The sequence below is a fragment of the Oryx dammah genome, unplaced genomic scaffold (assembly GCF_014754425.2).
Source record: "Oryx dammah isolate SB20612 unplaced genomic scaffold, SCBI_Odam_1.1 HiC_scaffold_4, whole genome shotgun sequence".
NCBI lineage: Eukaryota > Metazoa > Chordata > Mammalia > Artiodactyla > Bovidae > Oryx > Oryx dammah.
The window spans coordinates 60,343,936-60,359,414 of record NW_024070188.1 but is presented as its reverse complement, the minus strand read 5'-3'; the positions used below and the strand labels follow the sequence as shown (position 1 = coordinate 60,359,414).

Sequence of the window (15,479 nt, the reverse complement as noted above, 5' to 3'; positions counted from 1 at the left end):
GTCTACAGGGAGAGGCATACATGTTACAGCAACAATAAATATGAATGTGCACCCAGTGGTTGGAGGATACATCCAACGTGTCTAGGAAACCAGGGACAGCGTCACAGAAGAAGCAACGTCTCACAAGTGATGAAGTAGTTGTGGAGTAAAATGACAAGAACAGAATAGGCAGAGGAAAAACAGATAAAGTGAGAAGACAAGAACATTCGAACAACTGCAAAAAGTTTGAAAAAGGATGGTACGGTGTCCATGTAGCGGGGTGGTAAGGGGTAAGCACACTGCACAGGCAGGCTGGGGTAAGAAACCAGAGAGCCTGCTAATAAGTTTGAACACCTGTAGTTTAGCTGAAATTTTGTTTTTCACAAATGGAAACACTCCATGTTTTTCCCCCATGTTTTGATTACATAATTAGTTACCTCTTCCCTCGTCCACCTAGTTTTCCCCAAGTGACGCTTTCCGGACTTGGGAAGCAATCCATCATAATCGTGGTCACACATCTCAATGTCTTCATCATCCTCATCACTACTGTAGATGCTGCAGAAATAATAAGTGGGCAGATGTCTACTGAAACAAGAGGATCCAAACTACGCCAAGCAAAACTTACACCAAAACCCACACCAAAACTCCTCAACAATCTTTTCCAGGGCTACAAAGATAAAGCTTTGAAAAGTTGCACGACAAGTGTGTTTTTGGCACTTTGTTGCTCTGGGATTGTAAACGAGTTTTGCTGTTATTGGTATCCACAGATACGGCAAAGGACCTGGCACTTTCTATTGCGCTGCATGTTTAAACCTGCTGTTAATGTTAGACCAGTGACAAATTACACAACTGGCGACCTTCCAACCAATGAAGGTTTAGGTTTAAAACAATGTTAAAGACAATAAAAAGAACGAGAGCCCACATCCTTTATATAAGTACACTCAAAATCTTTGGCATACGTCACATCGTTTAAATAATATTTCCCAAATACAATAAACAACTCAATTGTGTTATCTTAATGGGACTGGTGTTTTATTAGGAGGAAAAAATTCAAGAAGTAATACACCCAACAATACAATTATAGTCATCTCTTAAAGATTAGAAGATTAAGAGAATCTAAGAGGAAAGGACTTAAAAACCTGAGAAAGGATAAGTGATCAAGTGATCAAACTGCATTGCAAATAACATTTATATCAAACAGTTAAAGACTCCAGACCAGGTTGATCTAACCTGTGGCCATGTTTACAATCCTGTTTCCAGAGTAACCAAGTGAATAATTTAGGCCACATGATAGTCAGAATCTTACTTACTCATGTTTTTTTCTACCTCAGACTGAATGGTATTTGAAAGATCTTAAAATGTACCTAATTCAAAACTGAGGGATTTCCCCAGCTGAGTTTAAAAGGAACTCATTACTGTTTTCAAAAGAACTTTTTCTTTTACCTACTTGACCAAAACTATAAATTTTGATGTCTTCTGAACTAACTCTATACTTAATATTTATTAATCATATAATGATGAATGTATCCCTATAATAGATATGAGTCATTTTACAGCCAGTTTACTTTTAGTTATTATTTTACTTATAAAACTTAAGTTACAAGGAAAAATTATACTATCTCTAAAGAGTTACTAAAAATTTATCATTGCAATATTGAGAATTCCATCAAATTAAGAACAATAAAAATAATTATATAAAGCAATATCATAATGCAAATCATTATTCTAAAAAATATAATGTATATTCTTATCTGGTCTTCCAGAAGCAACTTACAAGTATATATTACCCATCCCTTACAAACCAGCAAAATTATTTCCCCCAAATCCTGAATTTGAGGTTCTTATAATTTAAAACTATTATTTTGGAAAACAACGTGAAGGTCCAGGATTCATGGTGACAAGCAGGATGTGATCCAAATTGAAAATGCCATCACATGCACAAAAAAAGACCACTGAACTATATAATCTATAACCATCTTTCATTTAGGGCTATCCTTTTAAAGAGCCTGATCCCGTTTCACACTATCAACAAAGGGCTCTAAACAATTTCTGATTAATAATTACAGTAGCTTTCCTTTAATAAAAAACACAAGCATCATAAGGTGGAAAAAATGTTATTATAATCCCAGGAATTTTGAAAGGTTCATAGAGAACTCCTTGGAAAGCCCCCCAGATGAAGTGGCACCCTTGTGAAATATCCGGGATACCAAGAAAGCCTGAGTCATCTGCAAGTGGAGTCATAGATTCAGCTGAATTTAACCTTGGGGGTCTCGCAGGATCTGGAGATCAGGTTTTCAGAACTGAGAACTACACGTTCCAAACCAGTAATCCGACACCACTGTCTTGGCAACAGCTGAACACTCAGGAATAAGCAACAAATTCGGCCGCCCATAGGGGGCAGCCTACATCAGGTGAGAGCATAGACACTAAGGACTAGGCTTCTGGAGGTAAAGGTGCCAGTGCTAGTTCTGCCTCAACCTAGCTGCGTGACTTGGACAAATCACTTCCTCTCTCTCACGACCTCAGTTCCTCGCCTATACAGAAGGGCTTGGATTCTACTTCTACGGTACTTTCCACGCGAATAAAGGATAATTCCAGATCTTTCGTTGAGTCTAAAAATTAAGCAGAAACGTGCAAAATCAGAGATAGGCACAAGCAAAGTCTTGGGGGAAGCTTGGTGTGTGACTTCCGCAGGTCCTGAAGAGGCCACTGAAGAGGGGAGCAGGGCTACTAGCCCGGGGCTGGTCACACTCTCAGCTCCAGGGTCCATCAGCACGCGAGGCAAGGGTCTTGCCTTTGAGCTTTGCATGCGATTTCCTCGCTCTGAACGGTCCCGGTCGTCTAAGTAGGATGATTAATTTCTACTAAGGACCTGAAATAACTTTTCCTTTATCTGCTCTGACAAGATCTCAGACCCAACAGTCAGAAGACTTTCAAAGGCTGATTTCAAGCTTGATGCACCCGGCTCCCACCTGCTAGACCTGGTGTGGTTACAAGAGTACGACTATGAATGTTACATTCTGTCAAGGAAACAAACCGTGCAAAGAAACGAAAAAGAAAAGAAGTGCTGGGGGTTGGGGAAAAGGGAGGGGAGCGGGAGGAAGTGCCTTGTGGCCGCTACTGTGATTCTAGAAAAAGGGTTCAGACTCATTTCGCTGACCTGGTTAATAATCCCTGCCGAGTCGATGCTCGCCTTGCAAGAAACGGCTTCGAGCCCACAGCCGGGTTTCTCTTCCCCCTGAAGCAGGTTCAAGGCTCCCGCCCGTCCTGGCCACCTCCCCTCGCCGCTACCTGGGAGCCGCCGGGAACCTGCGCGGCCCCGCCCCGCGGGGACGGTCAAGATCTCGGCGCGCGGAGCCTGCCCCGCGCCTCCTCCCAGCACCGCTTCCCAGCTCCCTCCTTCTCCTCCTCTTCCTCCTAGTTTCTGCTCCCGAAAAAAAAAAAAAAAAAAAAAAAAAGATAACCCCGGCTGCTCTACAGTTAAGTCCCAAAGGCGAAGGTGAAACCACTCAAGAGGCAACACCCTCGCCCCGAGCGCCCGGACCCGGGAGAGGCAGAGGGAACCAGCGGCACCCCAAGTCGTCTCCCTTTTTTTCTCCACCACCTGGCCTTGCCTGGGCGCCGCTCCCCGGCCCGGCCAGGCCCGGCCGAGGGTGCTGCTGCAGGGCCCACACCCACGCTCTTTGCAACTTCCTAGCTCTGCGAGAGGATAGGCGACCTCCGATGCAAAAACGAATAAGTAAAAGAAAACCAAACAACCCGAGGCAAAAAGCGTGGGTTTGCTTTGCCTCCAGAGACTTTTTTTCACCAGCACGTCTCGGCCAAGGTCTGTCCCCGAGTCCCCTTCTCCGCCCGGGGCGACCGAAGGCTGCGCGAGCAGGGCGCCGGGAGTAGCGGCGACCTTGGCCGCGTCCACGTGCGCGCGCCGCGCCGGGGCCTCCTGCACACGGGAAGCGCCCGCGGGGATTGCGTCCCTGTTGCGCGGCAGCGGCGTTGGGTGCTGCCCGCCTCCGTCCCCTTCCGTTGAGCTGCAACCGTGGCGGCGGCCGAGCGAGCCCCCGCACCCGGCCACTCGCAGGGAGCGCCGCCGCGTCCAGTCCGGGAAGTCCACAGACTGGTCGAAGCAGGAGCTCCAGCAAGTGACAGTTCGGACCAGTCTCTCCCCTCTCCTCTCTGTTTCCCTCCGATCCGCCAAAATGTAGCAGCACTTCACTCCCGACACCGGGCGAGCCTCCCCAAGTGCACTTGACATGTGCGGCGCGGGCGCGTGGGGGTGGATGTACAATGTTTGCTCTAGAAATAAAAGCCTCCCAGAGAATATGGATTCGAACCTTCAAAACCAGAGCTTAAAACCATCTGCAAAGGTAGAGATCCTTTCCTCCCCTACAAGCTTCTTTCCAGCAGCCTGTCAGCTGACACTCTTCTTCGCCTCCATAAAGAATGAATGAAATTTAAATGAACTACCTGCAGCTACTAAACAATTCGGCATTTCCCCTATATCAGCCATACGCTCTGCACTTCCAAGTCCAAACATATCGCAATGCATCCAGCAATTACGCCGCAACTCGCTCGCCGACACCCGCGGCATCAAGCTAGGAACGTAGTGGGCTCCCCGGGGCTGGTGGGCACCGCTCTGCCCCCGACTGGAGCGTGCTGCTATTTTCCCCCCTAGAGAGAAGGTACCCTGTGCAGCTTGCAAAATGAGCCGCAGGGCGTGCTTTCCAACGTCCTAATGGATTTCCAGCACCGACTCTTCCATTCATCCGTCCCTCGAGTGGCTTCTGCTGCCGAGGCAGGGGCTCCGGGTCCTCGCAGTATGACAGCCCCGCAGAAGATCCGGGAACGAATTCCCACCTGCTCCCCAAGCTCCTGGAGCCCAGCGCGCCCCTGCCCACGGCCGCCCACCGGGGATCCTCGTTACCTGTGCCGGGGTCTCCGGGCCATGGCGCGGCGGGCGCCGGGCTCCGCTGGGAGCCGCGGGAACCGCACGGGGCTGCGCCTCCCGCTGCCCGCCTGCGTCCCTCCCCGGCTGCGCAGTGGCGCTCCGCACCGCCGGGGCGAAGTTTCTCAGGAGAAAGAGGAGGAGGAGGAGGAGGAGGTCGCGGAGGAGGAGGAGAAGGAGGAGGAGGAAACAGGTTGATATTAAAGTGTAAACTCTGTAAACAGAGATGCCATCAAACAAAGAGCTTTGGACACTCCCCCTCCCGCCAAATCTGGCGCCCCTGCAGTGCGCACGCGCCCTGTCCGCCGCCTCCGCGGTCGCCTTGGCTGCCGCCCTCCGGGCTGCCTGGCCCGCGGGGCCGCGGCTCCCCTCCGACTCTCGCGCCGCGGTGCGGCTCCTGGCGCGCTGCGAAGCCGGTGCGGCGCGCAGGCGGAGAGCCCGAGGCCAGGGAGGGGCGACCGGGGGCCGCGGCGGCGCCTTTTCCTGAGCAAACCCCGCTCCCTGGTACCGGCTGCGCGGGCTCACGCCGCGTCCCGCTGATGCCGCCTCCCCTTCTTGGTGGCCACACTATAGTCGCCCCACTCTGCTTGCCCCAGGGCCCCAGAACTGAGCTCTCCAGGCTCTGCCTCATTGTCGCGGGGGCGGCAAGGAACCGGGGCTTGGGGGGAGGGAAACTCCCGCATTCGAGATTGGATTTAGACAGGGTGTAAAACTCAGCTCCCTGGAGATGGGGGAGCGTTGGGTTGGGGGGTCGGTAGTAGGGGATGGGAGCATAGGTTTGCATAGAATATTTGGCTAGCTGTTTTGAGTTTGTTGTTGTTCTGCTCTGTTTTTAAAGAACATCTCTAATTTAACTTGATAACAAGAGACACTTGAATACGAGTGGGGTTGGAGCTATCATCGCTCACATATGGGGCACCCCAGCGGAGTTTTCACTCTCCACCCAGATCCTGGAGCCGACACGCCACCTTCGCATTGTCACATGCCTTCAGTCTCACCCGGGCACGCGCCCGGCCCCACCCACCCTGCCCGGCCCAGGCGGTGCCCACCACACACCTCTGTCCATGCAGAATGCCGCGCGCGCCCTGGACTACACACCTGCAAAATCCACAGGGTTCCAAACAGCCCAGCAGCCCCCAGCAGAACTCAGGAAGCCCCACGTGTGCTTGCATGGTTTTTAAAGTTCAACAGTTTGTGATACAGAGATTGGCACCCACGTTTAGGGTAGTTTAGGACTCTTGTTTTACCAGATAAAAATCACGAAAAGACTAGTGTTCACTTAACTAGAGGCTCCCAAACAATTAAAGGGAGAAGATAAATGCTGAATTTATAAGGATCGATGATTGGGGGATTTTAGGGGAGTTTTAGTTTTACTTCCGTTTATACACTTGTACCATTGGGGACTTTTTTTTTTTTTTCTCATTCTCTATACACACTAATTTATTTTTCCTTTAATCTTATAGGAGTTTGAGACTTCTGCTGACTGGGTTCTGTGGGTGTCCCATGTGCCCTGGCAGTTCACACTTAGCTCAGAAAGCATTTTTTTCACTAAAAAAGCATTTTCTTACTGATATGAGTCATAATTTTATTAAATGGTGAACATGCTTGGTTTCATGACTTTATCTGGTGATTTACACATTGTTTCTTAACATTGTAATATAGTTTAAAACCTTATCAAAAAGTCTTAGTTTCTAGTTAGATTTTAGCATTCCTTTCTCCATGAAGAAAAAAAAAACCAAACATTGAAACATTATTGTGAGATATTTCAGGTCACAATCTTGAAAGACAAGTTAATTTATTTTTGAAGACAATATTCATTTCTAGATTCTATAATAAAATTTCTTTCTCCATATCAAAAATAAACAATTTTTTAAAAATCTAGAACAGACATCTAGATACCACCCTTAAAGTAATTGCATCTGTCTTTGGGATTACTTTATGAATTTAACTGGCATGATTCCCAAATGCTCTTTGGCACAGTAAGAGTGTCTGAACCCTTCTGGAAGTCAGTTCATAGTCTCTTTTCCAAGATTCTTAGGAGATGGAAGTGCTCTATGATTCTTTAACTCCTCTTAAGTAGGAAAACACCAAATTCAGTTTTATTCCCTTTATTCCCTTTGTGCATCATTTTCTTAAATGTTGTTTTGAGAATTTATAACATTTTCATTTCTCAGACATTTTGAAGTTTACATTTTTTCCCTCATATGTGTGACAAAAAGTATGTATGGGGACAAGTATAGTCTGACAAAAAGTATACACACAATGATTTTACTAGGCTAATTTGGGATATATTGCCACCTGATAAGTACATAAAAGAATGGACTCAAATGGAGTTATAAGTTCTTGTATGGATAAAAATATATTTTCAAAGACATTGCAGAATTTTTACTATAATTATATTTGTACATTTCCTTCCTTCACTTATAATTATTACAAATGCATTTTTAGATGAGAGCATTATATATTTCATTAGTATCAGAGTCTTCATTTTTCTTAAGTTGTGCTGCATCAGTGGTTTTAGTGTGGCAGGCCTGGGTTAGAGCTAAAAATTCAGATGCAGACTTTTTTTGCAATGTACTAAAGAAGGGTTGAGCTTCCTTGGCAGCTTAAGAATTCACCTGCCCATGTAGCAGGAGCGTGTTCAATCCCTGAGTAGGGAAGATCCCCTGGAGGAGGGCATGGCCACCCCCTCCAGTATTCTTGCCTGGAGAATCCTATGGACAGAGGAGAGTGGTGGGCTACAGTCCATGGGGTTGCAGAGTCAGATAGAACTTAGTGACTAAACAAAAGAAGACAGGGGTCAGCAAACTTTTCTGTAAAGGGCCAGATAATAAATGTTTTAGACTTTGTTGGTTGTGTTGCTTATTCTTCTACTTTCCTTTTTTTTTTTTTAAACAACTCTTTAAAAATGTAAAAACCATTTTTAGCTTGAAGGCCATATCCAGTCTACAGACTATAGTTGGCCAATACTAATCCAGTGATCCTGTCTTTAGCATCTGAATCACTGTGTGTACCCATGAAAAACACACTGTCCCATGATTCAGTGAGTTTGAGACAGGGCCCAGGAAGCTGCATTTTAAACAAGCATCCAAAGGGTTTTTTTGTTTGTTTTTTGTTTTCATGGAAGCTGTCTCTGCATCAGTCATTGACAATGTCAGTATTAGAGTGAAGGCAGGCTGGTTTGAAACACTTTCCCCCCAGCCCATTGCCTCTCATGGCCTTCCTCTATCTCATTCTCTTTCACCTCTCCTGGGCTAAGAAATCAGACTCTCGAAAACCTAAGATGACTTAGGTTCATGGGAATGTTGGTGCCAGTGACTGCTGGGCTGTGGCATCCTATTCTTTCTTTCTTTGCTATTAAAACTTCAGTCTCATATTTGCAACTTGAAAGAAAAGGAATCTCTTGATTGCTTACTGATCATCATTATGATTCTCTACCTCCAGAAAGCCAACCCTTAAAGCATTTTATTTTACTCTAAACATTGGGAAAGGGCTGACAGAAGAAAGATGTATGTTCTAGCATTTTTCCTCTGACTGCTGAGAAACTCTGGGCACATGGTAGACCTTTAGTACTTGTGAACAGTGTCCCAAAGATGAATGAGGATTATCAAGGGTGGTGACAGACCAGGCCCCAGGGGCCCAATGTCTCTAACCACCCACCTTCTCCCACCCCCTCAACCCAATTTGGTTCAGAGCATTAAGAGGGAAATAATTACAGTAAACACCAAATGGTAAAGTACAGACAATTCTTGATCGTTTCAGCTAATGAATGACAGCTGTAGCATGTATAATTGAAATCCATAGGTTTGAGATAAATCTCATGTTGGTTCACAACAAACCTTTTAGTAATAACAATGGGGCAAGTGCTTAATGTAATATGTTTCATAGAGCCTCCGTATAGGATGGCCACCAGAAAATTTTTGCTGTTAAATGATTCCTGGGTTTGGCATTTTCTGTTTGTTTTCAGCATCCAGATTCTCATAAACTTATATATGTATTCCCATGACAACCAACCTGCATATTTTCGTTGTCATTTGAACTGAGGACTGAATAAAAGGTGTGAGGGGTTTTTGTGTGTGATTAAATAAGGATATTCCAGAGGAATGTAAAGGTGTGAGCAAAAGCACATGATTGTGAACCACAAGATGTATTCCAAACACAGGGAATAAGGAGTTGGCCAGATTTCCTGGAGCAAGGAGAGCTCTGAAGGCCAGATCAGAATGTATGTGTTCTCAATGGAAGATCTACGTTATTGGAGAGGTACATTTTGGAAGATTAACCTAACAGTATCACAGACAGATTGGAGAGAGAAGAAAGAGTAGAGGGAGAGGCCAGTTAATTGGGCTGGATTAGGACAGTAACCTATTTGGAATGGAAAGGAGGGGGTGGATTTGAAGAACATTGAGAGGCAGAACCTTAGAGACTTAGCAACTGATTGGATGGCTATTGGAGGCACCATTAATAGAAATAGGGAAGTCAAGAGGGGAAGAGAAGTGTGCACTAAGGAGATTCAAAGAGGAAAGTGAGTTTAGATTTCAGTATGTTAAGTTTGTGGTTCTTATGGAAGAGATCCGGGTAGGGCTGTTGAGCAGGTGTGTGGTATCTGTGCCTGAAGGAGAGAGGTTGAGCTGGAACAGTGGTGTGCTGGGAGGAAACTGGGAGCGTGCTGTTAGACAGAGACATTACCAAACTCTGGATTATATAAGCCTACCATCAAACAGATTTTTAAAGGTATCACATAGTCAAAACCCATCATTTCCTAATTGTTTTACCTCCTTTCACTGTTAGGTATGCTCTTGAGGTTATTTATCTTTATTATATCTGCATCAAGGAAATACTATGTAATGTATGTGAATGTACATCTCTTTCCAATTTTGTGTTCAGTTAAGTCATGTAAAGAGCTTGAAATTGGCTCTGGTTGGCGTATTTGCCCCACAAAAAGTGGCAAATACAAATAAGGGATTTCCCCCTACCTTGGAAAACTGGTTGTTAAATGTTTACCAGGGCAACACTGAATGAATGCCATATTTAAGAGCTATTTGCATGAAGACAATAACTGTGCTATAGCCTGGCTTTACTAATAGGTGATTGTATAGAGAGGAATGAAAAGTCTTTAGAGAATATTTAAGAGGTTGGAAGATGAGGTGAGACTCAGTGTAGGAGGCTAGGGGGAAAGACCTGTTGGGAAGTAAAGAAAGTTTATATTTATTTATATATATATATATATATGTTTTGTGTTTTCTTCTTTTATGATAGAATTCTGTGTTTTGTCAACTGATTTTGAAAGGTTTTCCTTTACTTTGAGAAAAAAAAATTATTAGGAAGTGACTTTCAAACATTTTGGATCAATGAATTATTCCATTTATTCTATTCCATTCTATTCTAAACACATCCTGGTTAGGGACGCTATGTTGTTTTTCTGCCTTGCTCCTAGGTACTGAATGACATGATTGAAAATCACTGTTGAAAAGACAAAGGCCTCACCTCTTTCTGCTTCAGAAAAATCTGCTCTATGGAATCACTAACTTTTCCCCAAGTGACAGTCCTACGTTTTCAAAGCTTTTGGGGAAAAGTCCCCCAAACCAGTTTACAGAAGTAATTTTTCTCCCATCTCTTCTCACGTCTATTCTTGGCCAGTTCTTGCTTGTTTTCCATACTTCCCCTACATGTGTAACACATGTAAAATAGCAGCTTTCAGAGTCATTCAACAAAATAGCAAGCTTTTATTAACAGAAATTGTAACCAAAACAACAACAATAACACTTAGGGGCTTCTTGGAGTAATGAAATGACAAAGTGGGCAAGGCAGGTTCATCAAATGTACAGCAGTTGGCAACTTTTCTGAGCCCCAAATTCTAAAGCTTCAAAAGGCAGAGATTGCAAGAGAGAGCTTGAAAGATGCTTCCAGTCTTTAATATTGTTTTTCCCCCAAATGCTTAGGTCTCCCATTTTACCTTTATACGCCTGACAATGTTTCCACCGTTTGTTTTTATCGCACTCTGCAAGGCCATGAGTTTGCAGAAAGGACAGGCCCTTTTGCTAGATGATTATTGCTCATTTTCAGCCCCCACCTTCTCCTAGAGCATCATGCCTTCACCATGATCTACCATACTGGCCCCCGACTAATTTCTCTCTCTATGATCTCTCTCCCCCATCCATTCTCACCTCACCGCTGGGTCAGCCTCACTCTAACTAGTCATATGTTATGATCCCATCACTGGCTCCCTAATGTTGAGAAGATAAGATCTGAACTCCTTCACTTGGCATTCCCTGCCTTGAGCTTGCTCTGGCCTCTGTGCCTACACAGCCTACCCCCAGGGTGATGGTATTTAATAATGAGGATGGCTCGTGTACCAACCAATCAGACCGGGCCTGGCTAAGCCCAACCTATGTAGCTCCAGTGGGGTGCACTGGCTGAGTGTCATGCTTTACAACACACCATCTTTCCAACCTTATCTCCTGGTGTTATGTTCACTCCACTTCCTCCTCATAAAACCATTGGCAATCTCAGGGCCTTTGCTTACACCATGCCTCCTGCCTGCAATGCTTTCCTTCCTCCTTTCTCCTTACATAAGGGCCCGCCTCTATCCCTCAAGCCCCACTGAAGCCCAGCCTTTCTTCTGAAGTCCTCTTAGACTTCCCTAATCCACAGTCATCCTGCCCACCTGTGACTTGTGTTCATGCCTTTTATGGAACACATGGCCTGCATTGTCTTCCCTCTGCTATTTATTTATTTATCTTTTTTCTCTGTCTTTATTTTTTATAATGTGCCTTATCTCATCTTGACTTTTGATTATAAACTAGAGGAGAGGCGTGTATCCTCTGCCTTTCTATATACTCAATTAATGAAGCAGGATCTTGAGCATAAGGAGGCACATAAATGTTGACAATTGATGAGGAATTAGCTGGAGCTGTTGAGTGTGTGTGTGTTGCTTTAAAATATATATATATATATATATATTTATGCCTTGTATTTGGGTTTTAGAGTTTACAAAAGGCTTTGCCATATATTATCACTTTGAATAGCAGTTCTTATCTTTCTGCCTGTGTTTTCCCCCTCCTAAATATTATTTTCCCCATTTTCAGGTGGGGGGCAACTGAGGTTGAGAGATGTGAAGTGATTTTTTCAAGGGCACACAGATAATGAACTGAAGAGCTGGGATTAATTAAACCCAGATTCTTTATTCCAAATTCTGAGTTCTTTCTACTACTGTATGATAGCCTCCAACTTTTAATTCCCACCCCTCCTCTTTACATTCCTGCAATTCTTCTCAAATTGGATTCCATCACATGGATTAAATTCTGTGCTCAAGTAAAGGCTGATAACCTCACAAACTGTATTGATACCATCGTTCTAATCTTAGTAGTGGTGCTTTATTCTAGTGTTTGTATAGTTTGTTGTCCTTTGGGTAACTTGATTCTGGAGCTCTTTCAAGCTGTTTTTGTTCACATATTGTGTCTCTAAATTTTATTTCTTCCATTTCTACTCTACCATTCTATATTTATCTTTATTTATTTACTCTAATATCAGTTCAGTTCAGTTCAGTCACTCAGATGTGTCTGACTCTTTGCGAGCCCATGGACTGCAGCACCCCAGGCTCCCCTGTCCATCCCCAACTCCCGGAGTTTACTCAAACTCATGTCCATTAAGTTGGTGATGCCATCCAAACATCTCATCCTCTGTCATCCCCTTCTCCTCCCACCTTCAGTCTTTCCCAGCATCAGGGTCTTTTCATATAAGTCAGTTCTTCCCATCAGGTGGCCAAAGTATTGGAGTTTCAGCTTCAGCATCAGTCCTTCCAATGAACATTCAGGACTGATTTCCTTTAAGATGGACTGGTTGGATCTTCTTACAGCCCAAGGGACTCTCAAGAATCTTCTCCAAATCCACAGTTCAAAAGCATCAGTTCTTTGGCTCTTGGCTTTCTTGGTAGTCCAACTCTCACATCCATACATGACCACTGGAAAAACCATAGCCTTGACTAGATGGACCTTTGTTGGCAAAGTAATATCTCTGCTTTTTAATATACTGTCTAGATTGGTCATAACTTTTCTTCCAAGGAGCAAGCATCTTTTAATTTCATAGCTGCAGTAACCATCTGCAGTGATTTTGGAGCCTCCAAAAATAAAGTCTGTCACTGTTTTCCACTGTTTCTCCATCTATTTGCCATGAAATGATGGGACCAGATACCATGATCTTAGTTTTCTGAATGTTGAGCTTTAAGCCAACTTTTTCACTCTCCTCTTTCACTTTCATCAAGAGGCTCTTTAGTTCTTCACTTTCTGCCATAAGGGTGGTGTCATCTGCATATCTGAGATTATTGATATTTCTCCCAGCAATCTTGATTCCAGCTTGTGCTTCATCCAGCCCAGAGTTTCTTATCAGGTACTACTTTAATATATCTTTATGCAATATTGAATTCTACTCTTTTACCTCAAGGAGTTGTTCATTTTGAAATTATTCATGAACTCAGTGAGTGAGTAAATGCTTAATTCCTGCAAATTTGAAAAGCCTTCTTAGTCTTTGTGAAAACCATTTGGTAAGAACTGGCATCTTTTCTAATCACTATTATGTCTTTCCTCTCCTTTCCTTTCTCCTCTCTTACTTCTTCCCTCCCTCATTCCCTTCCTTCCTTCTTTCTATCTGAACACATAGTCTGAGAAAATGAAGTTCTTTCCTTCACCAGAACAAAGACAAGGTAATAGCTTTAAGGGAGTTGTTATTTTCTTTGGTCCTTTAAATCAAGTGGGCTACATAATTTAAAATGTGAACCCTGTTGGGATAAAGTATACCATCACTCTACACTTTCCATTTAAATTTATTGCTATAAATATTAATATAAAAATTTTTGGAAGTATAAAACTAATATTACAAAAGTCATGACATCTATAGAGATGATTTATTCTAATTTACTTTTCGGTGTTAGTAATGGTTCTAAAGAAATAGGTAAAGATAGTCAGTTGGCTTTTGAAAAATATCAGTTCCCAGAATTATCTTAATTTGGTTTAAATAGTTGTGTCAAGCAAATATTTTACTTTTTATAAAGAAAATAACTTCTAAGGAAACTATGTCAAATAATCTATAATCTTTTGTACTACAATTATGAGGAAGTTCCAAAGTGCTAGCTTTTGCTTGGAGCTTTGGAAGGCTCATCTGATTCTATTTTAGTTTAGAGCCTGATGCAGAACACTTTTGCAACTGAAAGGCAATATTCTGTTTGAAAAATGTTAGGTACACAAAAGTTAGTGTATAAAAATTCTAATTTATGTTTTAGTTTAGATTACATGTAGTTTCTTTTCTGAAAGCCCTATTGATGCTTTTTCTTTCTTTTAAATAAGTAAAAGAAATGGCATCCTCATAGGGTAATTAAAGAACAATATTCATGCAAATACTTTTAGAAAGAATCTTCTTCATATCTTCAGACTATTGTTTTTTAAAATTCATAGTTTTCTATATATCAATATATGAAGTAGGTGTTGCTGCAGCTGCTAAGTCGCTTCGGTCGTGTCCGACTCTTAGTGACCCCATGGACTGCAGCCTACCAGGGTCCTCTGTCCATGGGATTTTCCAGGCAAGAGTACTGGAGTGGGTTGCCATTGCCTTCTCCGAAGTAGGTGTTACTAATGTTTAAAAAGTTTTTAAAAAACTCACTGCTATGTATTCAAAGATACTTTTCAGTATGTAAATATCAGAATTTTCATGATGATAATGTTGATTCATATCCTAAAAGCATTTCACAGTAGATAGGTTCCTCTGAAAACGTAATGTGGGAACAATTTATTAATGCAAAACCTGATGCATTTCTGGCCTAGTGATATACAATTTTGTGCCATGTTATGGATTTATTGGTTTCTTTTGAAGACTGTCAACAGGTTTCACATAGAATGACTCATTCCAAAGAACATGCCAAGCAAAGTTTTGAAATCAGAATAGGCTAAATTGTTGGTATACTCTCTCAGTGAAAGGCATCATCTCCATTTCAGTTAGACAAACCAGGCACTTGGAAGTCATCCTAGGCTCTCTCTGCCCTGGCATTCAATCAAACACAAATTCCTGATAAATGCACATCTTTAACCTTTGTTCAATAGTTTCCCATCTTTTTATCCCTTCTACCACCACTTCAGTTTAGACACTTGTCAGCTTCCTGTGCTGAGTTAGAGTTAGGATGGCTTCAGTCTCATTCATTCACATTTGCTTAAAATCCTGCTTATAGCAGTGTCTCTGGGCCAGAATATCAGTGCCATCTGGAAACTTTCCCCCTACACATGCCTCTCCTACCACATTCACCAATGTGCTCTACACCCTAAAAAGGAACCTACCTACAGGGTAGAGATAGAAATCCTTAGCATTTTATGTAAGACTCTTTATAGCCTCATATCTTCCTGTGCCCTCCTAACAGTCCACTGCTCATATGTCACCACATGTGTAGGGAGGATCTATACCTAGGTACCTTGTTCATTCTGATCCTCTGCTTATGACTCTCCTCTCATCCCTCTTTGGTGACTAACTTCTGCTTGTCATTCCAGCCTCAGATTAGAAGACTTCTATTCAAGAAAAC

At 43.2% G+C, this 15,479-nt stretch overlaps 1 protein-coding gene across 5 annotated transcripts in view; it reads right to left on the bottom strand.

Moving 5' to 3' along the window:
• Positions 1-5,136, bottom strand: part of MYB (MYB proto-oncogene, transcription factor) — a 34,374-nt gene extending 29,238 nt beyond the window's left edge. For 3 of the 5 annotated variants that reach the window (XM_040239278.1, XM_040239280.1, XM_040239281.1), the window contains exons 1-2: positions 4,901-5,136; positions 417-534 (exon numbers count right to left, since the gene is read on the bottom strand). In XM_040239278.1, the coding sequence (XP_040095212.1) occupies positions 417-534; positions 4,901-4,923 (141 nt within the window). In that variant the 5' untranslated portion in view covers positions 4,924-5,136. Of the gene's footprint in view, positions 1-416; positions 535-3,139; positions 3,301-4,900 lie in introns of those variants that run through there. The other 2 variants (XM_040239279.1, XM_040239283.1) reach the window with 1 other exon arrangement.
• Between the last annotated feature and the right edge of the window lie 10,343 nt (positions 5,137-15,479).